This window comes from Morchella importuna (assembly GCF_003444635.1).
Source record: "Morchella importuna strain M04M26 chromosome Unknown Morimp01GS014, whole genome shotgun sequence".
NCBI lineage: Eukaryota > Fungi > Ascomycota > Pezizomycetes > Pezizales > Morchellaceae > Morchella > Morchella importuna.
Genome location: NW_025763411.1, coordinates 885,810 through 911,652, shown reverse-complemented (window position 1 = coordinate 911,652; position 25,843 = coordinate 885,810). Strand labels below are relative to the sequence as shown.

The window sequence follows — 25,843 nt, the reverse complement described above, 5'->3', positions numbered from 1 at the left end:
AGCAAACCTTCCCTACAATAGCTTCCATCTGTCTGCGGCCGCTGTTTTCCTTAACTTAGTAGCTCGGTTGCCGTCAAGTCCAAACCCGAAAAAAATGCAATTCGATGCCCTGCCAAGATTCGGCCTAGAGAACCCGAAGTGGCCATCCTATAATTTATTTGCCCGCCAGTCCGCTCCAATTCCCCTCAAACAGCCGGAATTTGACTGAGAGAGCGGAATTGGTCTTGGCGATTGATTCTACAGTCTAGAGGGTTGTCAATTCCAGGTTTCTTGGTCCCTTCCCCTGTTTGTGTTGGCTCCGAATTCTTGCGTGTCCACTGTCGACGTTGCCTGCATCTAGGCGAAATGCCTGTGCAGCTACTAAGTGTCCTTGGCACTAAAGCCCCTGGAGGGTGATGCTCGAAACGTTGATTTGTGGCTAGTGCGATCAGAACCTCGGAACCTACAAAACTAGAAATTAATGATGGTGTTTATTGCGAACCACTTTCAAGATAGTAGGTACAGCGGTGGGTAATAAGTCATCGGACGACCTAGCCACAATTTTGCCTGCAAACGCGTATTTTGGTGGCGTTCCGTCTGATGACTTATTACCCACCGCTGTACATACTCCTACTACTCTTCCTATTAGTATTTCAATCCAAAAGACCCCAAGGGCTCGTCAGAACTGGCCCAGTGTCTATCTCTGGGAGTATGTAACTGAATATCGAGGAGAAAATAAGTTTTCGAACGAGATCAACAAATGTCGATTTCTGTGGAAATTGTTTTGGTATGGTATCGCCACGATCTGGAACATTTCGGCTTGTTGTCTTTGCCAGCGTCAATGTTTTAAAGCCTGGCTCTTGGCTGATAGTCGTTGCCGCCATAAATGGCATTGCGAACCCCAGCGCATCGGTCGAATATCACCATAGGCTGGGCTTTCCCAAGGTTTGTTGATTTGTTTAACGGCGGTCCTTGGGGGGGGGGGGGGGGTTAAATTACAAAGCTTTGTGAGCCAGTAACTATTTAAAGTTTATGGTTCTCGGAACCTTGTGTTTCGCTCACGGCTCGGCTCGCAGAAAAAAAATGGAGCTCCTAAGCTTGTTTTTGAAATGGTAATATACCCCTTAATTGATAATGGACCGAAAAGCATAATTTACGTAGGGCTTACGGCCAGTACTCCATAGGAAATCTTCAATCTCGCTCGAACCCCGAGAAAGCTTCTAAACCCCAAGTCCTTGTGGGTAGACGCATTCATGGTTGGGAAAGTCCTGACTTTGACGCACGTCATTTGCGGTGTTCCACTCTAAAGCAGTACATAGGAGGTAGGTACATGCAACACGTAGAATTATTTGACAGAGGTTATCTTCGCAAAATTATACACGTGAACACAGTATACCCTCGGTAACGAGGTAGAGTAGATCAAGCAGGTACAAGCAAAAAGCGCAATTAAGGAATATCTATCTTGGTTGCTGAGATCAATTAACATCTAATATCGCATCTCACACTGTAAGACGTTTACACAAGAACATCTACATACATGGTTAGAGTTAGGTACATGTATTCCATCATGACATTCTGGAATCCGATATTACGGGAAATCCGTGGGGGCCATGTCGAAAATCCCCGGCTTCTAATCAGATCCTTCAAGGCTTGTGATCTAAAGGCACAACAGAGGAATCTAGGTTTGTTCACAAATCGATCCGATACCAAAAATACAGAAATCTACAAACACAACTCCCGGTTTTTATAGAGGAATATCGTCTGCACATAGCTAATTAAAAGGTCCGGCAGGCAGATTTATTGTTTACAAACTTTTCGGAAAGCATGCTAGCCTGAGATTTCACGTCCAGGAGCAGTAGATACCACCTGATATCTTGGATCAGCCTGTCTAGGTTTTAACAATCCTATTGCTTTTTTGCACCATGTAAATACCACCACGAGATACGCGAGCGCCGACATAATTCACTGAATGCAATGCTCAAAGTCTGCATAACGTTCTACAACATTTACAGAATAGGATTGAAGACACGAGATTATGCACAGCGTATCCGTGAAAGCTTGCCTATCCTATCACGAGAACAGCAAGTGGTACAGGAACTCCCTACTGTGTAGAGTACCAAGCTCTTTCTCTAGATCTCTTTACTTACCAAGTAAAGTTCTCTTTCTCTTTACTCTTTCTTTCTTCCTCTGCGTCAAGCTATTTATTCCGATAACTCAGGGTCTCGGATCATAATCCCTTACTAAGAATAGTGGCTAGTCCAACAAAGCACACGGAAACATCTTTGATGGAGTTTAAGTTTTTATCCTCGAGTCTTGACGCTCCGCTCTGGCACTTTGGATGTTCTTGGAGTTGTCCCGTGATGTTTGATTAACAGTTATGGAAAGGCATGACCGGCCAATGATTTTCTTTCCGAGAGGACGGGGGGCAATGAGTTTGTCATACCCTTGTGGGGGATTGTCCATCCATCTTTGCGGTGTCATAGGGCCCTGTCTGTGGGAAACAACGCGAACTCCAGGCAATATCAACTCCACTTGTGCATAGCTACAGTAGCTAGCTCACGACTTCCTAAGCGCTGCTACATACGTGCTATTATCATTTACTACCATAGACAAATTTCTCGTACATCCATAGGGGAAGGTTCATTATGGTCGCAACCACTCGTTCCAAGGGCAACCTTACACTGCTCCCCAAAGCCTCCAAAGCTGGAATCACAAAACGTTCCAAATCAACATCCGCCAATGCCTTGAGCTCAAGGCTGGCTCACGATGGATCGACCACCCCGACTCCGGCGGTTGCAAAGGCCATGGCCACCCCAAGCTCCCAGACCCCAAACGTTGTAGTGCTAATAGCTCGCCCTGCGTCTCTGACAGCTACAAACGCCCTACTGGTCTCACCTCCCCTAGCCCCGACACAGGTTTCGCCACACGCATCCGCCGCCTCCCCCTCCCCCTCCGGGTCAACGACGACGACGACGAGTGACATTCTCAAGGCTGGGATAGCTCATCTGCTCAGCGTCGAACCCAAACTTGCCCCGCTAATCGAATCACACCCATGCGCCCTCTTTTCCCCCGCCGGCCTCGCGGAGCCGGTGGATCCATTCTACTCCCTCATGTCCGGTATCATCTCACAGCAGATCTCCTCCGCCGCGGCACGCTCCATCAAGTCGAAATTCATATCTCTCTTTCAACCAGCACTTGAAAATGCTGGGTTAACATTCCCGACGCCTGCAATGGTACTGGGGTGTTCGCAGGAGTTCTTACGTACCGGCGGGCTGAGCACTAGGAAGGCCGAGTATGCGCACTCATTGGCGGAGACGTTTGTGGGCGGGGATTTGTCGGCGGAGATACTCTCAAGCGCTAGCGACGAGGAGGTCGTCCGGCGGCTGGTTGCGGTGAAGGGCATTGGAGGTGAGAGCCCCGTTTCTTTGTGGTAAGCTCATGCCGCCAGGTGTGGAATGCGAGGGGTACACCCACGCTCACTTACATAGCGCCGGCTTGAATACTTGGAATCTGTTATCACAGATCCGGCGGCGTGAGATTTCGGCTTTCAAAATAGAGCTTCCTAAAAAAGATACCCGCTCGCATGCCCGCAGTTGGAGGATGGGCATTTATTCATCATTCTAACGGCAATTCTAGCTTGGTCCGCCGAAATGTTTCTCATGTTCGGTCTGAAACGAATGGACGTCTTTTCCCTTGGCGACCTCGGGATCCAGCGCGGCCAGGCTGTCATCGCAGGGCGTGACGTGGGGAAATTGAAGAACGGCGGTAAGGGCAAGTGGAAGTACATGTCTGAGGAGGACATGATCAAGCACTCGGAGCCGTTTAGACCTTACAGAAGTACGTTCCTCCTACTGTGCTTTTTTGTGTGCTTGCCCCCCTGCCTGAGTTTGTCATTTCTGGAAGGGAATAAAACCCTTCATTATTGGGTACGTTCCTACTGTTCGTCTGATATATATAATGTTTTCATTTTGAGTGCGGTTACGTTCCGGTGGTCTTCACACGGTTTCTTGGTGCATCACGTTCCAACGTACCGGGCACCCCCCACCCTACGCGCTCTAACACTCTACCTACCCTTTCGTATCTCAACTTGGACGAGTTGTTGATTCTACAAACTCACATTACCTGTCTACTACTTGCCCTATCTCTGTGCACCTGCAATCATGTTCCCCACAACTAACACCCCTCGCACACGCATAGGTCTCTACATGTGGTACCTCTGGAAAGCAAGCGACGTGAGCGTGGAATCTCTCAAGAACACCACCTCATCCTCCGGAGCAGCAGCAGCAGCAGCCAAAAAAAAGAAGGCTCCCGCGAAGAAGGCGTCCGGCCCGGAGTAACATTTAGAGTATGGACAGACGGGTAAGTATTTGCAATTGAACCGCACCGGAATAGAAAAAAAGAAGCAAGATATTATTGCGTCAATCGGGACCAATGATCTAGAATAGAGGTACTCTAGAGTTGTACCTCTCTACTCTTGAGGTAGAGAAGATATGTAGAGTTGGTTGTAGAGTACGTACCCCCTAGGCTTTTTCCAAATATAAACCGACGCGTGCGATCGTCGTTTATCGCATCGTATCGGATCATTGCTCGAAAGAAGAGCTGGTTTGCTGGAATGTTTGGTTATCTACACATACATGGAAATGATAGAGTAGAGTACATACATGGCATAGCTAGCACGGCATACGCTGGTAGAGTAGAAACAGATAACATGTGCACCACATACAAGACAAGACAAAACACCAGACCAGAGTACCTACGCATACTTTACTACAGTGCACTCTACGCGCGCGCAGCCACCTATCACCACCCACCCCCATCGAAGGTAGATGTATCCACATGGTGTTCGGTCTAGTCTGGTTCCTGCCCGAACCCGGCGCATACATATCACAAGTGCACTTTACCCATCATCATACCGCACTTTGTCACAAGTAGGTACAACAATACCGTCATTGTCTTAAGCTGTCTGTCTGTCTCTGTCGTCCATTGTATGTATGTATCTTGTACCCTATCACGTAGAGTAAAGTAGCACTCTGCTTTCAATACCGATATTATATTCCGACTCAGAGTAGCACTTTACAAATAGAAATCCCCATATCTCGCCTTCTCCCGCAATTGAAGGATAAATGGCCCGCCCTATCGGTCATCAAGCCATCAAGCTATTAATCAATTGCTCCAGCAATCAAGACTCGCAGCACCTTCGATCTCCACCCCCCCATGATCATAATAATCCCAGCAAAAATTAGGTGAAGAGTAAACAACATGTCCCCATCTGCAGCTCACCCAAAGTACCTACCTCCATAGATACACACACTGACACTGCTACGCGCCAAGCACCCATGGGAATCGAATCGTCTAAAGCTGATCCTTGCCCCCCAGCACCAGCAAGGGCCGTCTCCGTTCGCCTCCGTGCTTGGCATTATTGCGTTGTGGGTATCATATGCACACTTTCTGAGCAGGAGTACGGGCTGCTGTCCACCTATCCCTCCCCTACCCACCAGTGACCACCCCTCTGCTCCTCCTCCCGCCAAAACACAGCCGAAACAAACATGATGCACATCCAGGGGTTACCGCCGCAACACAGTGCCAATAGATGGATGATGCGGTGTATTTTGATTCCATCATGTTGACGTAGATAGAGAGACTTACTTGCTGTATGTGCATATACGCGTATGTTGTTTTTTTGTGGAGCTGAGCTGACCTGACACGCCGTCCTGCCCGACCAAAACACACCTGAAAAATTAAAATACCCTCTATTCGCTAAAAAAATCCAAGAAAAAGATAACGTGAAAATAAAAAAATAGAAAAGCTTGCCTTGCCTCGCCTCGCCTCCTCGGAATCCAAAAAATCGATCCGCCATTCTCGCCGCTTTCCTACATACCCGTAAACCCGGTTTCTCGGGTGATGAAGTCAACTGTCATCTGGCAGAGTATGGGGGATATCCCTGGTTCGATTTTATTTGTAACCTGTGCCCATGTATTTAGCTAGGGTTAGGGGATTGGAGGGGGATGATTGATTGTGGTACAATCATCAGAGACTCATGGGACATCACTCGGCGTGATGTGTTGTTCTCTGCGGATCGGGATACCGAGGTCCAGCGCTACTTAGATAACACTTCCACCCTAGCATACATTGGGCTGGCTGTGGCGGTGCTGCAATTTAACAGAGTGACCATTTATGATGCAACCGCATCGAGCGGGGGTGCGGGCATGGGCATGGGCATCCTGGATAAAGTTTAAGCTACCAGTGCCTACCATTTTACGCACTTTACGGCAAACCACGTTGGTTCGTCTGCTGCATTAGCTGGTGGGGCCTTTAGCAGAGAGGGAGATTAAACTCGGCATCTAAACTCGGCATCTTCCGCTTGCACTTAATTTCCTGTGCTCATCCTGGATCTAGAGTCGATATGGTACATCTCTAGTAGTTGGGCACTACACTGGGAAAAAGAGAGAGTACTTCTACCCCAATCACCAAGAGTCTTGGAAATTCACTTTATCTCCTCTGTAGCCTTCCAGAAGCGGTGCCACAAAGGGGTCCTGTACGCTATCTTCCGATTCGATTCGTTTAGATAAACTTTCTGTTCCTGGTCACCACAGCAACCGAGTGACCACTGATGAGTGGCCTTCTGCCAGCACCCAATATAAAAATTAACTAAGCCTAAATACAAGAAACTACAGGTGCCACAAAGGGGAGAAAAGGGGGATTGACACATACAATAAATCGCAGAATTGGTAAAGAACGCCGGATTAGACAATCTACAATTCTAGCCAAGACAACCAACACCCCAGGAGCATCTTATACTTGCATATAATGGGTATAGTAACTGCAGTCTGATGGAACTTTGTCAAACACGGCCAGTTCTTGGTACTGCAATTTGGTCTGACAAGTAGAGTGGGCTTCATCGGCCCGAGCCTCTCGGACCGGGGCAGACATCGCGCGTACAAGTCGGGGTTTCGTTGCAATTGGCTGCATCCTCCTTAATATCTGGGCTATTTTGTGTAAGCCCAAATTAATTGCAAAAGGGTGGAGATGAGATGGAAGGACGTGCAGGGATTGGTTTACCCGCGGCAGCTGCCAACGCTGCTGCAGCAGGTCTCATATTGGACGGCCTCCTTGAAGCTTATCTCGACATCGCACCGGTCGTTCATGTGCTTATTCATTTCAAGAGTGGGGTGCATATTGAAGCACATATAGGTACTTCCAGAATGTCTGTGTCGTGAGAGCGAGCCTCAAGTACTCCTTTATAAAAGGTGGTTAAGGGTGTGAGGCCTGACCTTTTACTATTTGAGCGGAGATGCACGATGCCTTAGGACCTCTCGGTATATAGCCATTTCTAAACAAATCAAAATGATTCGTGAGAATTGTCCGAGGGATAAACAAGTTCCAATTTGGTATTGAGGGAAACACGTGTTGTTTGCCTTGCACGTTTCCAGGTGAATAAAGCTGCATGTTCATGATAACAGCCAAGCGTCTGCTGTTTGGTGAGGCCTTCCCGAGGACACGAATCCAAGTAACTGTAGTAGTCTTCCCTAGCTAGGCAGTGGATTCAGATCCTACTTATCACGACCGTTAAAACCATATGGACGTAGATCTCCCGAGCCTTTAATTAGGCGATGTGGAGATGTGATGTGATCAAGAGCGTTAACTGGAAAGCTTTCTGACCCCGGTTTTCTATACGTTGCAATAAGTGCCACGACCCGTGGCCTCAAGTACACCGTTACCCTGTACGTGTCCAGTACCGTAGCAGTACATGTTAGTAGGTGCACTGCGGTACAGATACATCGCCGGTACCTATATGATATACATCCCCACATGCACATATAAAGCTATTCTTTGACGTCACATGCAACCATCAACCTCATCTTGCAGACAATACTCCCATTTGCCGGTCAGCGCTACCCACCAACCATTGGATAGTCAGGGATAACCACCTAATACGCCCAGCAGCGTCGCGAATCGTCATCCTCCTCTTTTAGAGCCAGACACGACCGACTGTGGGTAGTTATGGGGTGGAGGTGGAAACCATGGCTGGGTTGGGGCCGGGTTGTACTGGTGATTAAGAGAAGTGGTTGATATTTAGGGCGCACCAGATCTACACATATATCTGGTTGTATAGGGTATGTGGAAGCATAGGGAGAGTCAGTGATTGAGGTGGGGTAAATTGGCCCGCGGAAGGGCTAGGGTAGCTACATGTACTTACTACGGAGATGGTCTCCACTCCCAACCCGCCCAATATCGAACTTATTAAGTGAGAGTTGATAGACAAACATGTTCTCACTCGAACCTGTACCACCATAAGAAACCGGGAGTATGTAGCCGTGAAATCAACCAACAAATAAGCCCATAATCCGAGTGATAGCTCATGATTGGCCATCCGTAAGACATACATACAGCAGCTTCGGACCGTTGTCTCTCTAAATACGAGCTCTATAACTGTGAAATATCTCTTTTGGAGTGTTTAGGACTTGAGTTTTGCTCTTCGCCGTTCATCACCTATATCGGGGGGATTAATCATGTTTCATCACTCGAGGAATATAACCCTAACCCTCGCTTGTGGAGACCAAAGAAATATGCCATTGTCCGCGAGTGAGTGAGCAGCGCAGCCTCCCTCCGCTAGGTGATCTGGTCTCCTAAGCTAAATAGTCACTATAACTATACTAGACTCAAACGGTTTTTATGAGCCATAGCTGTGGAGGAAGTAAACAAACCCTAGCACTCGAGGAGGTGGGACAATGCAACTGCTATTAAGATACGCCTTCTGGCCCTCAGTCGAGATTCATTCTATGGATTCAAGGGCCGGTAGATCCTTCCAACATAAGTGCGGCGGTTCGCCGGATACTGCGCAACCCTGACTACAACTGATATGCTGTGATTTCTTCTTCCCTTCTACTACCTACTAGTATTTATGGATGTGTGGGGTGTAATTATATTGTTATCTGACTACAAGCGTGTAAAATCACAACGCTTATGATCACATCTACTTCTTAGTCTGAGACATCTCATACTATCGTTATACATCCTCCTCTGCGCCTACCGTTAATTCTCGAATAATCCACTATCCCCGTATTTGTATGTGGTAAGTCCGAACCAAGGCGAATTGGCGTATCAAACTTCACGGACTCGTGCAGGTACATACTTTTTCTCACCCGGAATTAAGATCTAGCGAAGCGGGGATAGTGAATTAACGGTAGTTACAGTAAGCTCCAATCATTACCTAGACCACAAGGAGAAAGCCGCCCATAGTTGTTCACAGCCGCATCTCTGAGTTCGTCCCCTCTAGTGTTTTGTATATCCAGTCCCCGCCAGCTCAGAGGGTGATATTCTGGTGGCGAGGCCGGGATACAAGTATGCACTAACCCACGGTTGTGGGTATCCATAGCACGCAAACGATACGACTGACTGTGTGTGGTTCCGTCACGGATTCTCACTCATTCCACATATATCGTGCAAATAAATTTTATTTTATTTATTCGTCAAGTAGCTATAACATTAAGAACGATGCACACGTATAAATAGATATACAAGAACAAGAGGTGTTAAAGTCTTCTATTTCGAGCATCGTTATTTGGCCATTTGGCAATCCCCCCCCCCTCCAAAAAAAAAAAAAAAAAAAAAGGAAAAGGAAAAGGAAAAGGAAAAGAAAAGAAACCCAGGCGTGTGTGAGAGCTTGGCGCAGCGCAAAAATACACCAATATTAGCTCTTTAATCACACCACTAGCTATCCTTGGCTCTAGTAGGGAACCATTGACAGAGAAGACACACTAGCTACATGTCCACTTGTCTCGAAAGGATCATATATCTACATGTAGTACTTCCACCCCTTCGCTCCTCGTCTCCCAAAACAATGTCATACATGGCTATGACTTCTATTCAGGCACAGTAGGGAATTACATCCCTCATTACCTTGTATCTCTGTATCTCTCATGCACTGCTATCTCACACCCCGCTCGCTGCTCATTACCTGGATTAAGCTACAGGGTGTATCTAGGTTAGCTACAACAGGGGCCAGCTGTTGAGTCATGTTTCTGACAATATTCGAAGAGACGTCTTTGGGTGATCTTGAGATTGGTTTCAACATCACCTTTACCCTCCTTTGTACCTACTCGAAGGTATTGAGCTACAGACATTTGGGGTTTGAATGCCGCCGTGCATATTACCCTGCAAGGCGCGGTGACTATGTATTTACGACTCACTATGTATTTACGGCTCACGGCCCACAACAGCATGAGTGATACCTCATGATCACACAGAAACACACACACCACAAAGAAACCGAGGTCATTACTCCAATTCCGCTTCGGATTACGTTACTGCATGACATCTTCAACCAAAAACAGAAACAAGGGGGAGAAGAAGACGAAGAAGACACAACTATCTTGGATGGAAAAGAGAGAGAAGGAAGAAAAGGGGGGGCGATCAGGAAAAAGGGAAGAGAGAACAGAAGCAAAAAATCCTTCTATACATGGTCTCGTCAAGTGCTACAATTTTTTATTTTTTTCTACGAAATCAGATCAGATCAAAGCTTTGCCTTGACATCTCCAGCCTTCTCGTCGGCCTTCTCGCCCTTGCTCTTGATTGCGGTGGCTTCTTCGTTTATGGTGACTTTGCCGCTCTTGTCAGTACCGTTGCCGAAGAAGATGACTTCGACAGTGAGGTCATCCCTGTTGATACATTAGCTTACCTGTCTATCTCAGCTCCGTTTTAGCCCAAGAGAACATACCTGTATCTTCTAGAGTACGGGCTTGGAAGTGTCAACAAAGCCGACAACTGGTCCTTGTTCTTGCCACCCATTGCGTTTCTGACCACATGTGTAGCCGCGTTGCGGTCCTCCCACACAAACCTCTCGCTCTCCTTCGCCGTTACTCCCCACTGCCTTATCCTGATGGGCTGTCTCTGACCAGTTGCATCGGTGGCTTCGCCCTCAACAGGGAGCGCACCTTGGTTCTTGCCACCAAATAATCCACCGAACCATGGTTTCCCACTCTTAGTAGCACCCTCCTGCTGCTCCTCAATCCAGCGACCAACAAGACCAACGACCTCCTCGTTCGTCAACATCTCCCAGAGACCGTCAGTGGCAAGGACAAGGAAATCGCCCTTATCAGGCTCGATCTGTGTAGTTGTAACAACCGGCTCGGCAGTAACATATGGCGGGGTCTTGAGTAGGGTAGATGGGGTGCGACCAAAGAATTCCTTCTTGATTTTGAGCTGTGTCTCGATGCTCCACTTGTAGAATGCATCACCGAATGCACGTGTTGGCTCCAAACCTCCCAATACACGTCCATTTCTGATCACGTGCTCTTCACCTGGGTGCTCAGCACGCATGCGCGCCTCCTCTTCACGGTTTGAGCCTGTCTGGTCTTCACTCAACGCGGTAGCAGTCCACTTTCCATTCGCGCCTCTGCGTCCAAGAACCGCGCGAGAGTCACCAGTAACCGCGATTTTAAGCTGCTTACTGTGGGACTCGTAGAACGCGAGGAGACCACAGGAGCCCGAGAGTGCGGGGGCGAGAGTCTCAGCAGCGACGAGCTTGCTGGGGTTCTTGAAGACCTTCTCGACGGATTCGTTAACAATCTCGTTGTCGAGGCGGAGGAACCCCTTTTTGATGGCGGCATCGACAGCCTCGGAGGTGGGCGCGGTGGCACTGGGGTCGGTGAGGGCAGCTTTGTAGGTTTCGTTTAGTTCGCGGGCAACCATGACAATAAGGGCCTGGCGAAGCTTCGCTGAGGTTGTCCAGCCACTGTGACGGGGGAATTGTTAGCATTGTCAAAATTCATGTAGAGCGGAGTATGTCTCGTGACTGAGCTGGTGGCTGTTTTGATGTATATTGTGAAAAATGTTTCTACAAACCTATGCCCATCAAACACGCCCCAAAACATCCAATCGCTGCTCGGCTGCCCCTCAACGGGGACAACCGTCTGCGGGACCTCGATAATCTTCTCGTCGTGGTCATCCTCGATGGGATCGTTGCTGGGGACCTGGACGACATCGTATCTCCAAACACCGCGTCCCCGGCCGACGATGTAGCTCTCCTCGTTCCTCCTCAGCTTCTCCGTAGCCTGCTCCGGTGACAACATCTCCACAATCTTCCTACCGCTGTTATCGACCTCCTTCGAGACCTTTTCGCCGGCAGGTAGGGTACCAGTGTAGAGGCTCTCGTTATCGATCAGGATGACCTTCTTGGGCTCCTCCGATGCTTTCGAGGCTGCTGCCGCTGGTGTTACGGCGGAGGTTGAGAAGGACTGGTGCTGCGGCTGCGAGACAACAGGACGGGGAGAGGACGACGGAGAAGAAGGAGAAAGAGGACTGCTATTACCCAAACTGGCCGAGATGCTGTCTTTGTAGTACCACGCACCGGCCAAGACCAGACCGCTTAGTAGTGCTATCGTGAATTGTTTTGGTTTCATGTTACCTGAGGGGGTAGGAGCTGCTGAGCTGCTGCTATTGCTGCTGCTGTTGCTGTTGGTGCTGCTGGAGGTGGAGAGGCTTGACGATCTTAGGGCACTGGCAACATTACGGGGGAGGATGGTTGTGCGGCGTGGGGAAAGGACGACACCCCGGCGGGCCGTTGTAAGGGCTGATGATCTGAGGGCCACTCTCTGCATGGTTCAGATGTGGGGCGATGGGGGGGGGGGGGGTGTGAGGAGAGGTAATATGGGGGGAGAGCGCAGGCAGGTAGATGAAAGAGAGGTGGGGATCGATTGAAGGTGATAAGGGAGATGAAGAAGAAGGGAGAGAGGGATGAAGAAGAGGTAATTCGTTGATGAGGGGGGCTCTAGAGACGAGGGGGCTCTAGAGGTGAGGTTCGAAGGATTATAGTGGTTAATTTTTTTTTTCGGACCCTTAGGATACACAAAGTGAAGGGGGTGTGGATTGGGGGGGGGGGGGGGGGGGACGTTGCGGTCTTGTGCCTTAGTTACGCATTTGCTCTATCTACTCTACTCTACTCTACTCTGCTCAATTCCTCTACCGTGGGCTTCCTGAGCTATCTTATCACCACAAGCACATCATCAAGCACAGGTACAGAAAGAGGTTGATGGGGCCCTATGATGCCATCTGTCTTGTGTTCACCGTGCAGAAGTGGGTCGTGCCCCTGCTCCAACTCTAATCTGGGGTGCCCGTTATCTTATCGCGCTCCACCCACTACACCACAAGCGTGCCCTCTAATTGAGCGCCCAAATGCCAAATGCACAACCTTGTGTATATTGTAGTATCTCTGGAGTTAATTGAAAACAGTAGAAGCGAAGCTGGTTGGTGATGGCATGATCAAAGTGTCAGCTCGACGTCAGGGTCCTATTCCGTCATCGAGTGCGAGCCTGTGAATGCAGATCTAGAGCATGCTGTACACGCGTACGATCATATGACTCGAGCCTCATTTCGCAGAGTAATGAATGATATTCACATGGTAAGATGATTTATAGCTTAAGGAATTATAAAGTAAGAAGGAATAAGAAGACTAAATATACCTCACCGTGAAACCCATTGCTCTCGATAAGAAACTGGAATGTACGTAAGTGCACGTGCCTTGACCATGAAATCGCAGCCCATGGAGAGGTCTGGCGGCGTAATCATTGATAGCAGGACTTTCTGATTACTAGGGTAATGATTTTCTAGTTTTCTAAAAATCAGGTGCTATTTCTCCAACCAGGAACGTACACTTAAAGAAACAATCCCCACCGACCCCTCTAACCCAGAACAAGAATCACTTACATCCCACTAAATGCAAAAAAGAAAAACGAGAAGAAAAAAGAAAACTAAAACTAAAATCTAAGCATCTAACTACCCCTCTAGTGGGCCTCCGCCCTCCCCCGCCCTCCACTCTACATCACTCTACACCCCCACCAACCCGCCGGCCTCTCACTCTCCCCATTCCCCACCTCCCTCCTCTCCACGTCATCATCCCCGTCCTCATCCCCATCCAACATATCATACTCATCGACAAACCCCGCCTTCTCCCTCCTCCCCTTCACCGCCGTCACCGACACCAGCCCCAGCTGAAACGGCCCCGACTGATGATCAAAGAAGCTCCTCGCCATCACCGAGAACCTCCTGATCCCGCCCAAATCCAAGTCCCTCTCCCCATCCCTCTCCCGCCCCCTATACGTCGCCTTAAAGTTCGACCACGGCAAATATATAATCTGCTCATCACCATTCGCGGCCCCGTCAGTGGCCTTGAACGTCGCCTCGTACGACAGCGTCGACTCCTCGCGCGCTCGCCCCGTGGCCGGGTCCCTGTACGCCGCGGGTACCACGTCCTTGATCACCAGCGTGAAGGTTTTGACGGTGGTGGAGTCGTTCTGCGGCGGCGCGGAGACGACGAGCTCGATGCCGGTGTAAGGCGCGAGGTCCCAGATTGCCTCTTCGGTGGTCCGCTGCGAGGCGAAGCCGGCGCCGCCGAGAGTGCTTGTGTCGAGGGTTCCGGAGAAGAGCGCGGAGGTGCCTTCGGGGGAGGGAATCATGTAGGACTATATTCACACCGGGAGGGACATTAACCTTTTTGAAAAACAACCCCCCAAACGGAAGACTAGTAGGGACGTACGACGGAGCTTCCTCCACGGACTCGGTCGTCTTGTGCGGTCCATTCAGAGGCGGTCCATGGTCTGGTTCGGTATTATATCAGTGCCAATTGCCCGGAAGAATAATGGCAGCTAGGGTGACTTACTTGGTGCCTCCAAAGAGGGGGAGACGGTCAGCAGAATCATAAACTGGGATCGGCATTGTGAGGGTTAATAACGCTGTGTAGAGGAGGAAGAAGAGAAAGTTGCAAAGATGAAGAGTGTTTGCAGTTGTTGGATCCCTCACAAACCAAACTGGCTATGATGTAAGGATCGTGGGTAATTCGGGAAACCCCGTAGGTACGTGGCCACGTGACGACGGGTATTTGAGGCGCTACAAACGCAGGTTAAAGGTGAGATCTAGAGGTAGAATGCTTTGTATCTCTGCAGCTGCGCATGCTTTGAAGCATTCACAATACTGATCGATAGGAGCATTAAATTGCCCACGGGGTTTGTAAGGCGTGACGTGACGTGACATAACTGACATACCAAGCCGTAGAACAACGCGGGAGGATATTCCGAGGACCATTGGGCTGACCCATTCCAGAGTATTTCTGGCCACCCTTGTTCGAACAAGCTCTCTGGTTGGCAATGATCGATACAACAACATCTAAGTACAGGGATTGGAAGTAACAGAAATATGGGAGAGATTTACTCTAGAGGATTCAACCTACTAAAGTACTTCTATCAATCCTATCTTATCAACCTAGGATTATCACAACCTAGGACTACTTGCCCGATTTTAAAGAGTAGGACGGAAATACAACGACCTCAACGGCGCAACGGCGCAACGCAACGCAACGAAGCCAACTCTCGACGAAGCCCAATGCAATGAGCTAGTTCAATTTGTTATGCCCGATAACTATTGTTACCAATATACTCCAGAAAAACGTATGGTTATGATACTTGCTCGGTGTTGAGGTGTTATATCAGGTGCGAGCACGTACGGTTGCGACTCACCCTTCCTTGTAACTACTTCCGTCCTACTCTTTAAAATCCGGCAAGTAGTGTTCTTGAACAAGATCTAAAACCGCCTAAATGCGGAAAGTCTAGGAACTCGTCCAGAATTGAGCAATTGGAGGAGATTGACTCGTCAATCTAGAAGGATCCTAGGAAGAATTGACTATTTACACGCATAGTAGAAATTCTAAATGGAAGCTTCTGGTTTAGTTCACCGGGTCAATTAATTTCAGCTCTGTTTAAAGAAGAGTCTTTAAAAACGACCAGCACCGTGCCGAGTCCCGCCGCCATATTGCTACCTCGGTATGATACTAGTACATACATAGACCAAGCTGAGGCCCATAATATACTATTCATTAAGGCTTGAGCCGCCTACTGCCTGGGTAATGTAGATAGTAGATACAATACCGTATCTACCGGACGTAGGGTAAAGTCCGAAAAGAAAAGGTACCGGAGTTTTCCAGATCTTCAAACTGCAAACATCAAGGTGCATCACCGAACGACCGGGCAGCAGTCCGACGACCCAAGCAAGCCTGCCTCACACACGAATCAGGGCGCTCCTTCTCCACCTTCCCAAAGTGCACCCCACTTCCCCGGATTTCTCCCCACAGCCTAACGAACTCTGTAGCTCCCGCCCCCTCACTCTCGGTTATTGGTCTCAGAGCCAATGATTGGCGCGACCACAACATCTACATGTGAGTTTCCGAGGCTGACGAGAGCTGAGGTCGATAAATAGCTTCAGGAGAGCTCTCCTTCATGTAAACTGTAATCATTATACGACCTAGCTCAATTAGAAACAAATAAGTCCACTCGAAATGCCTTACGAATCGCCACTTCCTCCGATTGACGGTACTGCTTCCCTGCGATATCTGTGATATATGTGAAACTGTAGCGTTGGGTATCATGATCAATTAATCAATTGTAGCTGACGCGAAACCCCGCAGTCCCCCCAACGTCCACAATCTACAATTTCCTCTTCGGCCCTACCTCAACAATAGCAACCACTCCCGCATCTTCCACGCGCTCATTCATCGATGCAGCCACCGACGCGCGCATCAGCTTTCCAGAGCTCAAACAGCTCACTACGCATCTCTCCACGGCGCTGACTCGACACTACGGACTACGCCCCGGCGAAACCGTTGCCCTGTTCTCCACAAACACAATATGGTACCCAGTCGCCATGTACGGAGTTCTGCGCGCCGGCGGTGTAGTCAGCGGTGCGAGTCCCGCATATACGGTGGATGAAATGGCCTATGCTCTGGAGAAGAGCAAGGCACGCTTTCTGTTTACGTTGCCGGGGTCGTTGAAGGTTGCTTTGGCGGCAGCGGAGAGGGTAGGGATGGAGAAGAAGCGGGTATTCCTACTGGAAGGTAGGGCGGAGGGGATTATGGGGTTGAGGCAGCTGGTAGAGATGGGAAGGAGGGTTGCAAACCAGACACCAGAGTGGGTAGTTCCCGAGGGGAAAGGTAATGGAGAAGCGGTGGCATTCTTGAGCTTTAGTAGCGGAACGACAGGGCTACCGAAAGCTGTAAGCCTCCCCTCCCATTCTTCCTTAAGCTGTCGTGATTTCGTAAGAGGAGATAATTAACCAGTAGATATCGTAGGTAATGATATCCCACAGAAATGTAATTGCCCAATGCCTCCAGATCCAAAAAGTGACCACTCCGGACCTAACCCGTGTGTTGGCGGCCCTCCCTCTATTCCACATCACAGGCCTCGTGCATATCCTGCACCTTCCTCTCCTCGTCAATGCCGATGTAGTCATGCTACCTCAGTTCACGCTCCCCAAGATGCTCACCGCCGTGGCCGACTACAAGATCCCAGAGATGCTCCTCGTGCCACCAATCCTCATCCGGTTGATCCGTGACCCCATAGTCGCCAACTATGACCTCAGGCACGTGAAGCGTCTCTCCTCTGGCGCAGCCCCGCTCTCCCGTGAGGTCATCAAGGAGCTTGAGAATAAGTTTCCATGGATGGGATTGAAGCATGGATATGGCATGACGGAGTCATGCTCGTGTATCACGGCCACATTGCCAGAGGACACGCAATTTAAGCACGGGCACAAAGTTGGGAAGTTATGTGCCAGCACGCAGGTGAAGATAGTTGACGAGAATGGAGCGGAGGTGCCGCGTGGGCAGCCTGGGGAGCTCCTGGCGAAGGGGCCGCAGGTCACAATGGGATATCTGGAGAATGAAAAGGCAACGAGGGAGACGTATGATTGTGAGGGGTGGCTCCATACAGGTGATGTGGCGGTTATTGACGAGGACGGCCATGTGGAAATTGTGGAGAGGATCAAGGAGATGATCAAGGTGAATGGGGTGCAAGTTGCGCCGGCGGAGCTGGAAGATCTATTGCTCGGGCATCCGAAGGTCGAGGATGTCGCAGTACTTGGAGTGCCCCATGAAATGATGGGAGAAGTGCCAAGAGCGTACGTGGTGCTTAAGGCGGGAGTGAAGCAGGATGGAGCAGAGGAAGAATTGGTGGGGTATGTGAAGAAGAGTAGAGGCGCGAAGGACAAGTGGTTGAGGGGTGGTGTGCGGTTTATAGAGAGTGTCCCGAAGAGTCCCAGTGGTAAGATCCTAAGGAGGGTATTGAGAGAAAAGGCGAAGACGGAGGATAAAGTAGTCGAGAAAGCAAAGCTGTAAGGAATATTAATTAGAGGTGGCCTCGATCCTGTACGTTTCTACACGTGTAACGTTATCGGATATTTTATGAATTGAGGATACGGAATGTCAATTCTTCATGAGGAGTCGTTAAATACCAGTCCATATATCGAGCTTTCTTTGTAACTCACTAAAGACAGTGGCTACAATAAAATCAAAACGAGAACTGCCTAAGCTTAATTGCGTGGCTTAATTTGTATTTATGTGACTACATCAAATCGTTATTAGAATCTTTATATCGTTAAATTTATAATGCTAACTCAAAATAATAATTAAGTTTTAATTGATACTTTGCTTCTACTACCAGAATAATATGGAACAGAGACCTACTGTGGTTGTTCGGAAATTTAAGCCCAGGCTTGGCTTACATAAGGTTCAATGATCATATTACCGGTTTTTGAATAACGAAAAGACTTATGGTGTTTTCGTATCCATCCTCATAATGGCAGTAAGTTTCTCATGAGTTTAGAGTTCTTATAATGTATAGCTCCACTTAGGGCCGAACAAGCGCCCACCCCAATGAGGCCAACCTCGCCACCAAGAAAATTCAGCCATAAAGGATATCAATGAACAGCTCGCGTAGATGTGCCCCATCGTAAAAAAAATTTCGATTCAAGTGTTCCCATACAAATCTAGTCCGAGAGTGAATGAAAGACTCAAACTCAAAGTTCGAATACTCGGAAAAGCAAAAGCGAGAAGAATAGCTCTCTAGCCTTGTTCCAGCCCAACAGAAGTGCCTAAGTCGAACATTGTGTATGTCTTCTTAGCCCGGGGCCAAGCTAGCTCGAGCTAGAAGCGAAGTCCGACATGCCCAAGCCTCTTAGACACTATGATCGAGATCTCCTCTACACCCATAATCTCGGACCAACCACACTAGAGGGGTTGGAACTTCATATCGCAGTATATCCTGCCCACAAAGAAGGGTTGAATAGGCTTCGCTTACACCTAAAATCTTCGACAAGCCCACCGAGCAGTCTACATCTGAGCACTGTAATTGTGATGACACCTCCCGTAATTTTGGAGATGACGATGCACACATCAACTCTGATTACATGTAGACAGGGCCCTGAGACCTAGAGGGGTATGCGTAGCTGAAAATGGCCTGGCACCTGTGTCTCTATCTAGTGGACGTTAGCCATAGCTAGTACGTCAATGAAAGGGCCAAGGATAGTTCATACCAGATGATAGGATGTAGTTGAACATTTTAACATCATGTTCATTTTAACGGTAGTGGCAGGGTGAGAATTAAGGTTGTGTGGCTACATGTATTCATGCCACTGCACTCGCACTCGGTACTTACATGTATGCAACACGTAATACAGCTACATGTACCTATCAAAACTATAAGTGCCCGTAGATCTCTCTTGGCCAGAATCCTACCCAGGTATATGTCTCTGAAATACATATGTAAGCACTAAACTGCCCACCCCCACTCCCCTCATAGTGCATGTTAACCAACTCAGCACATACAGAGAAAAGACACCCGGCGCCCGCTATAGACGGTGTTGGTGCCACACAGAGACTTCAACGGCGTGCACACCACGCAATAAAGCAGTCCCTAGGACTCTTTTGGATAGGGAGTTTATGTCCTTTTATTCCATCACCTTCTGGCTGTGGACAGGGGAATGTGATGAAATATGTATTGCGTTGTGGAATTGTTTACTTTGATGGGAGTTCAGCTTTTGTTGGTGGGTTGTGTATGTTGGTATGCGAGGTAGACATGGGCTGTGCTTTTGCTAGCTCACTAGCAGCTCCTACGCCTTCATGTGCGTTATCGAGTAGCATTATATTTCATCCTTCAATCCCTTGATTCGTTGCGGACGGAAACGCCGAGTCAAACTTCAACCGGATCATCAAAAGCAGCTGCGCTAAGGCTTTTCTGCTTACTCATGAGTCGTCACTCGCTTTATTGATGTCTATTATCTATATCATGCATCCCCGGATGTTGTATAGCTCATTGGATCCCTCCCCGTACATATAGCCGCCCGATAGAGAGACTTCCCCGCTAGACGGGAGGAAGATCATGTGGTTCAAGGGTTCGGTTCCTAGCTGCAGCCCCCTTAGGAAGCGACATAGCCTGCGGAAACTGTAGAGCGGTGCACAAGAGAGGACAAATCAGGGGGCCTATTGTAAGTCAACTTATTTGCACCTGTCGCGGTCTGTGCTTCTTTAACTAACCTATCAAAACCTTGGTCTTGGAGAAATAAGGTGAGCTTGAGAGAGTAGAGGTCACAGGCTATCACTCGGTGATCAGGGGATCTTTTGGTGTTGGCGGAGCGGAGATACGAGGGAGAAAGTTGGATTTGTCAGTAGAATAAACATGCAGAAGATTTGGAATCGATCCCTCCATTCTTACCCCTACAGGTGCAATGTGTGCACCTCGGGTATAGGGGAGACATGCAGGTCTGCCCCAGATAACATTGGAGCTGGAGCTACAGAAAAACGCCGTCTTGGCGGGCAGCCATTCTTCCAACCCCTGGGGTGTACAGATTTATAATAACCCAGCGAAACATATGGCGTATGCAAACAAAATCCATTCTCCATATATATCAGGTTCCGTGCTATGTGTCGAGTGTGCTCTAATTGGCGATTGGTGACCAAAAATCTGGCTTCAAAGGCTTCGAAATCCAGAGAACACAGCTCGGTAGCATCGAAGGTGTTCTTTTGGCTGGCATGCACTCATGTCTGAATCGCGGCACAACCTTCTGTCGGAAGCACCACCCATCCCCTCATCACGCTTTCTTCGCATGTGAGTAGCTTAAGATCGCCTGAACTTTGAGCCAGGTATTGAGCAGCCTTCTCCTCGGTAAACCGAAAATTGCCACCTGCAGATGATTACTACGTCTGGAGTTCTGAGCCAATTCTCAACACAGCCATGATAGGCCCATAGGATTTTCGTTGACGCCGCGCCGAGAACTACATGTAAGTGTCCACCCGCAGCCTTGTTCTCTACACAATCGTCGATATGTATATGAGCTTCAAAAATCTTAGTTTACTAACTGACGTCAAGATAGGACATAGCCAGCCTTCTGCTACCCGATACCCCTGTTCTCTATTCCACAGGAATAACGTTTTGGAAGCCACGCCGCGAGTCTGCTTCACAAGGTGTCTGTTACCCATAACTACCACCAAGAGCACGGCCACGAATTCAACTACTACTACAAGGATGTGTATCCTGAGGTATGGACATACCTAGGAAGATATAGCGGTTGTAAGGCTGAACCTGGTAAGGCCTTCTTCAATCGATACTAGGGCCTCTATGGAACCCTGAGGATTGCATTTTCCAAGATACAGCATGCGTGCAAAGAGCCTGTGCTACCACATGTGCATGCTCACTTATCGATAATGGTGCCCGATGCATATTCTCATGGAGTTCTCTAGACATAGAACGAACACGAAAATGCGTTGATTCGTTTCTCAGTTCACGGATATTGTCTCGAAATGTAACTTTGTTCTGGATATCGATATCTCATCTTTTTTACTCGGAGGGATCTTGAACATATCTTGTTGGTTGGTAAAACCCATTTCAATTTCCCCGTGCATCGTAAACTTTGAACACATCCCTGTTTTTCAGGTTACATCTACCTTTCTTCTCAATCTCTGACACATACCTATCTATATTCTAGAGACAAATCAACAATCAAAATATTGAAGGTGTAATACCTCAATCAACCGCATACCGGCCAACCAATTTACTTGCTTTAACCAAGCCCCCACCCCTCCCCCTTGTTCATATCACGAACCCGTGTCCACGAGACCTGCCTGACTCTACCGACTCTAGGCACTCCATATTGATATGCTACATCAACTCGACCATAGATGGGAGAGTTCCCACAATTTCCCACTGCGTTTCTCTACGTAAAAACAAAAATGTAAAACAAAATCTGATTACTTCCCCAGGCGCAATCACCGATCCCGTCCCTCGATAACAACGCATGTCTCACCCCCCCTGGGATCGAGCCTCCTATCAAGCTTTTGGACGAGGCATGCACAAGGCACTAGAGTAGAAACTCGTACCTAGTTGGTATCAATGGTCAAAAGAAGCCTTCTTACATGCTCTATCTAGAGTACGAGTCCTCGTAACTTCATGCAGGAGAAATTTGGAATGAATTATGCAGGTGTATGTATGTACCTACATGCGTGACTGAATTTGAGTTTTTTAACAGGAGCTTAACTATATAGATCTGTACTTTAGAGTATGCAGATCATATGCAATATGCACACTGCAGGCTTTTGACTTTTACAGGGAAGGGAAGGGGAGGGCTATATGATGGGATGTTATAGGTAGCAGGTATGTGCAAGACTCTTCCCAACCTATCGGTGAGGCCAAGTGGGAAACTCCGCTGCCAAAGGCCGATGTTCTTCCCTATTTAGGATATCTGGACTCGGGGGATTCCAGGTTACCGGTGATCTAGAAGGAGAAGAAGCGGAAATATCCGCCTCACTCTCCGCCGTCCGGACCTTTGACTTTTGACTTTGGTGCATTTGTGTATATCACCGTTGAAGCAAGGAGGATGGATTACATCGGGCACTACAACAACTGGATCAATTTTATACATTACAGACGGCTAGGCCTTCGTATTTTTTTTTATTTTTTTATTCAAGCGCTGGAAAAGGGAAAGAAAACAATTAATATACATTCTCGCTTCTCTCCCTCCACTGCTAACCCCTAACGAGTATCCAAATATCCGTTTTTATACGCGGCCTTCTTCAGCTTCATGCACAACGAGTCTCAGTTACTTTTCTCTGTCCAATTGGACCATTCTCACCAATTACTTTCTTTTTTTTCTTCTTCTTGGTTGACCAAGAATCTCAACCAAAAAGTGCACAAAAAAACCAAGAGAAATGCACCCACTCACTTTCGAATTTAGGTATTTACAGTAGCCACAATAAAGTCCCATATTAAACTCCCACAAACTCCCAATATCAGTTTTACTTTTTTTTTCTTTGTTGCAGCAACTACTCCACCCCCCCCCCCCCCCAAGTATGTAGAGTACAATAGCATATTCGCTCTCCCCATGCCCGCCAGTTTGAGTGCAGTATCCTGCCCGCCTAGTTGCACGCACTAGTGCTGTGCTGCATCGTGGTTATCGTTGTAGGTTATACAAAGCTCGAATCGAATATAAACATCCACTACCATCACTAACCACCAGCCCAGTGACAAGAAAAATATTTATAAGAAAATAAAATCCCAGGACAAAATTAACGCCCCGTAAGATGATATATGAAAGAAGTTGAAGTAGCAATAGTAGCAGCAGCAGTAGCAGTAACAAGCTTGTGATGGGTGGTAAAAAAAAAGACGAGGGAAGAAAAAGAAAAAAAAAACATCCTCAACCAAGCAATTAAGCCACCCATGTCCAAAAAACGAAAAAAAGTGAAAAAAAAAAAACTGTTCTGATGTTTTCGTCCCCCAACGTCCCATTGATTGTTTTTGCCCATTGTTATTGCCCCGTAGAATCCTCGTCCCTAACTATTGTTCCTTCGACAAATTGTGCCTCCAAACCCGACTCCGCCGCCGCCTCCCCCGAAGACGAAGACTCGGCCGGCGACGCTGCCAACGTCGTGTTCTGTAGGGCGTGCTGCTGCTGTATATGCTGAAAAAGCACGCACTCCCCAAAGATGTAACTATACTCACCACCGCCGCCCTCGCCATCGCTCCACTCCTCCTCGTCCCCGTCGCCATTATCGTGACTCCAGTCGCTTTCCTGTTCGGTCCCATAGCGCCCTCCGGTCAGTCCCTTCTAAATTCCCGATATCATCAAGATGCTAATGCTAGAGGAAAGGGTAACAGACCTACCTCTTCGTTGGCCGCCACCGCCACCGCCGCCGCCGTTCCCGATCCGCTACCACTGACCACGCCGTCGGGCTCTGGCAGCTCGGCGTTGCTGCAGCCGCCGCCGCTGGTGCTGCTGTTGCGTTCGCTGCGCAGCAGGTGCAGCATCTTGAGCCGGTCGAAGAAGCCCTTCTTGCGGTTCTCGAGCACGGCGTCGCTGGCCTCCTGCAGCGTCTTTATGCGGGCGTCCCGCTGCGCTTCGGGCAGGTTCGAGGCGGTGAGGATGGTGGTGTTGAGGTGGAGGAGGTTCTCGAGGAGGTCCGGCGAGTCGGTGATCATGAGTACGGAGACGTGCTGCATTATCCTACACCATGTGAAGGGGTCGCGCGAGGGGACGTTGGGTGGGTAACAGGGGACTATATAACACCGGCGCCGCCAGTCAGTCAGTCAGTCAGCTACTACTGCACCTCCTCCTCCTCCGGGGGTGGGGTGGGGTGGGGTGGGGGTGTGTGTGTGTGGTGCGGGTGAAGAGGGAGGGGTGGGGACAAACATCTCAAGCTCGGCCTCCCGTCTACATACCAGCTCGAGGTATTCAGCGGCAGCCCCTCCAGCGGGCACGATGTGCAGTCCGCGCGCATCTCTATGAGGGTGTGGAAGTTTGGGTCGTCGCTGCGCGCGCCCCCCTCCTTCAAGAAGGCCTTGAAGAGGACCATCCAGTGCGTGCCCTTGAGGTCCTGGTCGCTGTGCAGCCAGTCCTCGCGCGCGGTCCGGACGAGGGTCGTGTAGGCGCGGAAGTAGCCGTCGGGGGCGTGCGCGAACGACCAGGCGCTTGGAGGGATGGCGGCGACATCGAGCAGGGCGGCGTGCGCGGGGAGGAGGTCGGTGAAGTGGCGGCGCCAGTGGGGGTTTGATGTTGCGGAGGAGCGGAGGGCGTGGGAGGTGAGGCGGAGAGAGGCGAGGTCGGTGGGCGTTAGGAGGGAGAAGATTTGGTGGATTACTAGTGAGTGGGGGTGTGTGTGGTCAGCGAATGTCTTTCTATCTTTCTTTCTTTATTCTTCTGCTTCTTCTGCTTCTTCTTCTGTGGTATATTGAGGCCAATTGCGATATTGGGGGCTGCTATCGTCGCGGTTTGGGGACGTGGCGATTGTAGGTATCTCAGTCGTGTCATTGAACCTCGCTCGACACTCAAACTCGACTGACATGACATGATATGCCAAAAATGACAAGCATACAAACCACACACGGGCAGGCAGACAGGCAACATTAAGGCTGAATAGGGAAAACAGGAAGGGGCTATGAACAGCAGCAAGCAAGCAAATCAAGCAAATCAAGCAAGCAGTAGCAGTAGCAGCAGCATAAAGCAACCAAGAATTAACGAAAAGGCAAAATAGAAACAAAAACAAAAAAACGTGGGAATTGATTTGTATGTAGCAAGCAGTAGGTAATAAAAAGATGTAGTAGTAGTAGTAGTAGTAGTAGGACAACCAAGATCTGTGTATCCATCCCCCAGCATCATCATCATCACTAATTTCTCACTCTTTCCCAGATAAGATCTCTCTCGCTCACTCACTCTCGTTCCCCTTACCTTCAAGTGGAAGATTCTCCAGTGATAACCCGTTCCCGCTCGCCATTGCTGGTGCAGTTGCAGTCGTGATCTCGGCCCTGGGGCTTTTTCGAGGCGGGCTGCTGCTGTCAGTCTGTTTCCGGGAAGAGGGAGGAGAGCAGCAGTCGTTTGTTGCTGCTGGCACTGCTGTTGATGATGCTGGTGCTGAGGCTGTTGATGGTTGTGGTGGTGTGGACGACGACATTGATGATATAAGAGTAGTCCCGGTAGTCCCAGTAGTAGTATCGGACAGACCCATGGTTGTCTTCTCCATTTATGTAGAGTATCGGGGGTGTGTGTGAGGGAGGGAGGCCGG

The 25,843-nt window shown here is 48.9% G+C and overlaps 6 protein-coding genes across 6 annotated transcripts; 3 read left to right on the top strand and 3 right to left on the bottom strand.

Annotated features, from left to right (window-relative positions):
- Positions 1 to 2,624: 2,624 nt before the first annotated feature.
- On the top strand, positions 2,625 to 4,316 carry LAJ45_05412 (uncharacterized protein; the record flags this gene model as incomplete). Its single annotated transcript, XM_046114983.1, has 3 exons — positions 2,625 to 3,387; positions 3,616 to 3,816; positions 4,177 to 4,316. 3 exons carry the CDS (start codon positions 2,625 to 2,627, stop codon positions 4,314 to 4,316), a joined length of 1,104 nt encoding a protein of 367 aa, XP_045972020.1.
- Positions 4,317 to 10,492: 6,176 nt separating this feature from the next.
- On the bottom strand, positions 10,493 to 12,578 carry LAJ45_05411 (uncharacterized protein; the record flags this gene model as incomplete). Its single annotated transcript, XM_046114982.1, has 4 exons — positions 10,493 to 10,637; positions 10,697 to 11,713; positions 11,824 to 12,310; positions 12,386 to 12,578. The coding sequence occupies 4 exons, from the start codon at positions 12,576 to 12,578 to the stop codon at positions 10,493 to 10,495; spliced, it is 1,842 nt and encodes a 613-aa protein (XP_045972019.1).
- A 1,215-nt stretch (positions 12,579 to 13,793) lies between these two features.
- On the bottom strand, positions 13,794 to 14,691 carry LAJ45_05410 (uncharacterized protein; the record flags this gene model as incomplete). Its single annotated transcript, XM_046114981.1, has 3 exons — positions 13,794 to 14,438; positions 14,513 to 14,573; positions 14,636 to 14,691. The coding sequence occupies 3 exons, from the start codon at positions 14,689 to 14,691 to the stop codon at positions 13,794 to 13,796; spliced, it is 762 nt and encodes a 253-aa protein (XP_045972018.1).
- Positions 14,692 to 16,303: 1,612 nt separating this feature from the next.
- LAJ45_05409 (uncharacterized protein) lies at positions 16,304 to 18,133 on the top strand (the record flags this gene model as incomplete). Its single annotated transcript, XM_046114980.1, has 3 exons — positions 16,304 to 16,337; positions 16,433 to 17,016; positions 17,093 to 18,133. 3 exons carry the CDS (start codon positions 16,304 to 16,306, stop codon positions 18,131 to 18,133), a joined length of 1,659 nt encoding a protein of 552 aa, XP_045972017.1.
- A 2,699-nt stretch (positions 18,134 to 20,832) lies between these two features.
- On the top strand, positions 20,833 to 21,422 carry LAJ45_05408 (uncharacterized protein; the record flags this gene model as incomplete). Its single annotated transcript, XM_046114979.1, has 4 exons — positions 20,833 to 20,900; positions 21,034 to 21,073; positions 21,162 to 21,331; positions 21,383 to 21,422. The coding sequence occupies 4 exons, from the start codon at positions 20,833 to 20,835 to the stop codon at positions 21,420 to 21,422; spliced, it is 318 nt and encodes a 105-aa protein (XP_045972016.1).
- A 2,170-nt stretch (positions 21,423 to 23,592) lies between these two features.
- Positions 23,593 to 25,786, bottom strand: LAJ45_05407 (uncharacterized protein; the record flags this gene model as incomplete). Its single annotated transcript, XM_046114978.1, has 4 exons — positions 23,593 to 23,892; positions 23,949 to 24,340; positions 24,475 to 24,921; positions 25,510 to 25,786. 4 exons carry the CDS (start codon positions 25,784 to 25,786, stop codon positions 23,593 to 23,595), a joined length of 1,416 nt encoding a protein of 471 aa, XP_045972015.1.
- Between the last annotated feature and the right edge of the window lie 57 nt (positions 25,787 to 25,843).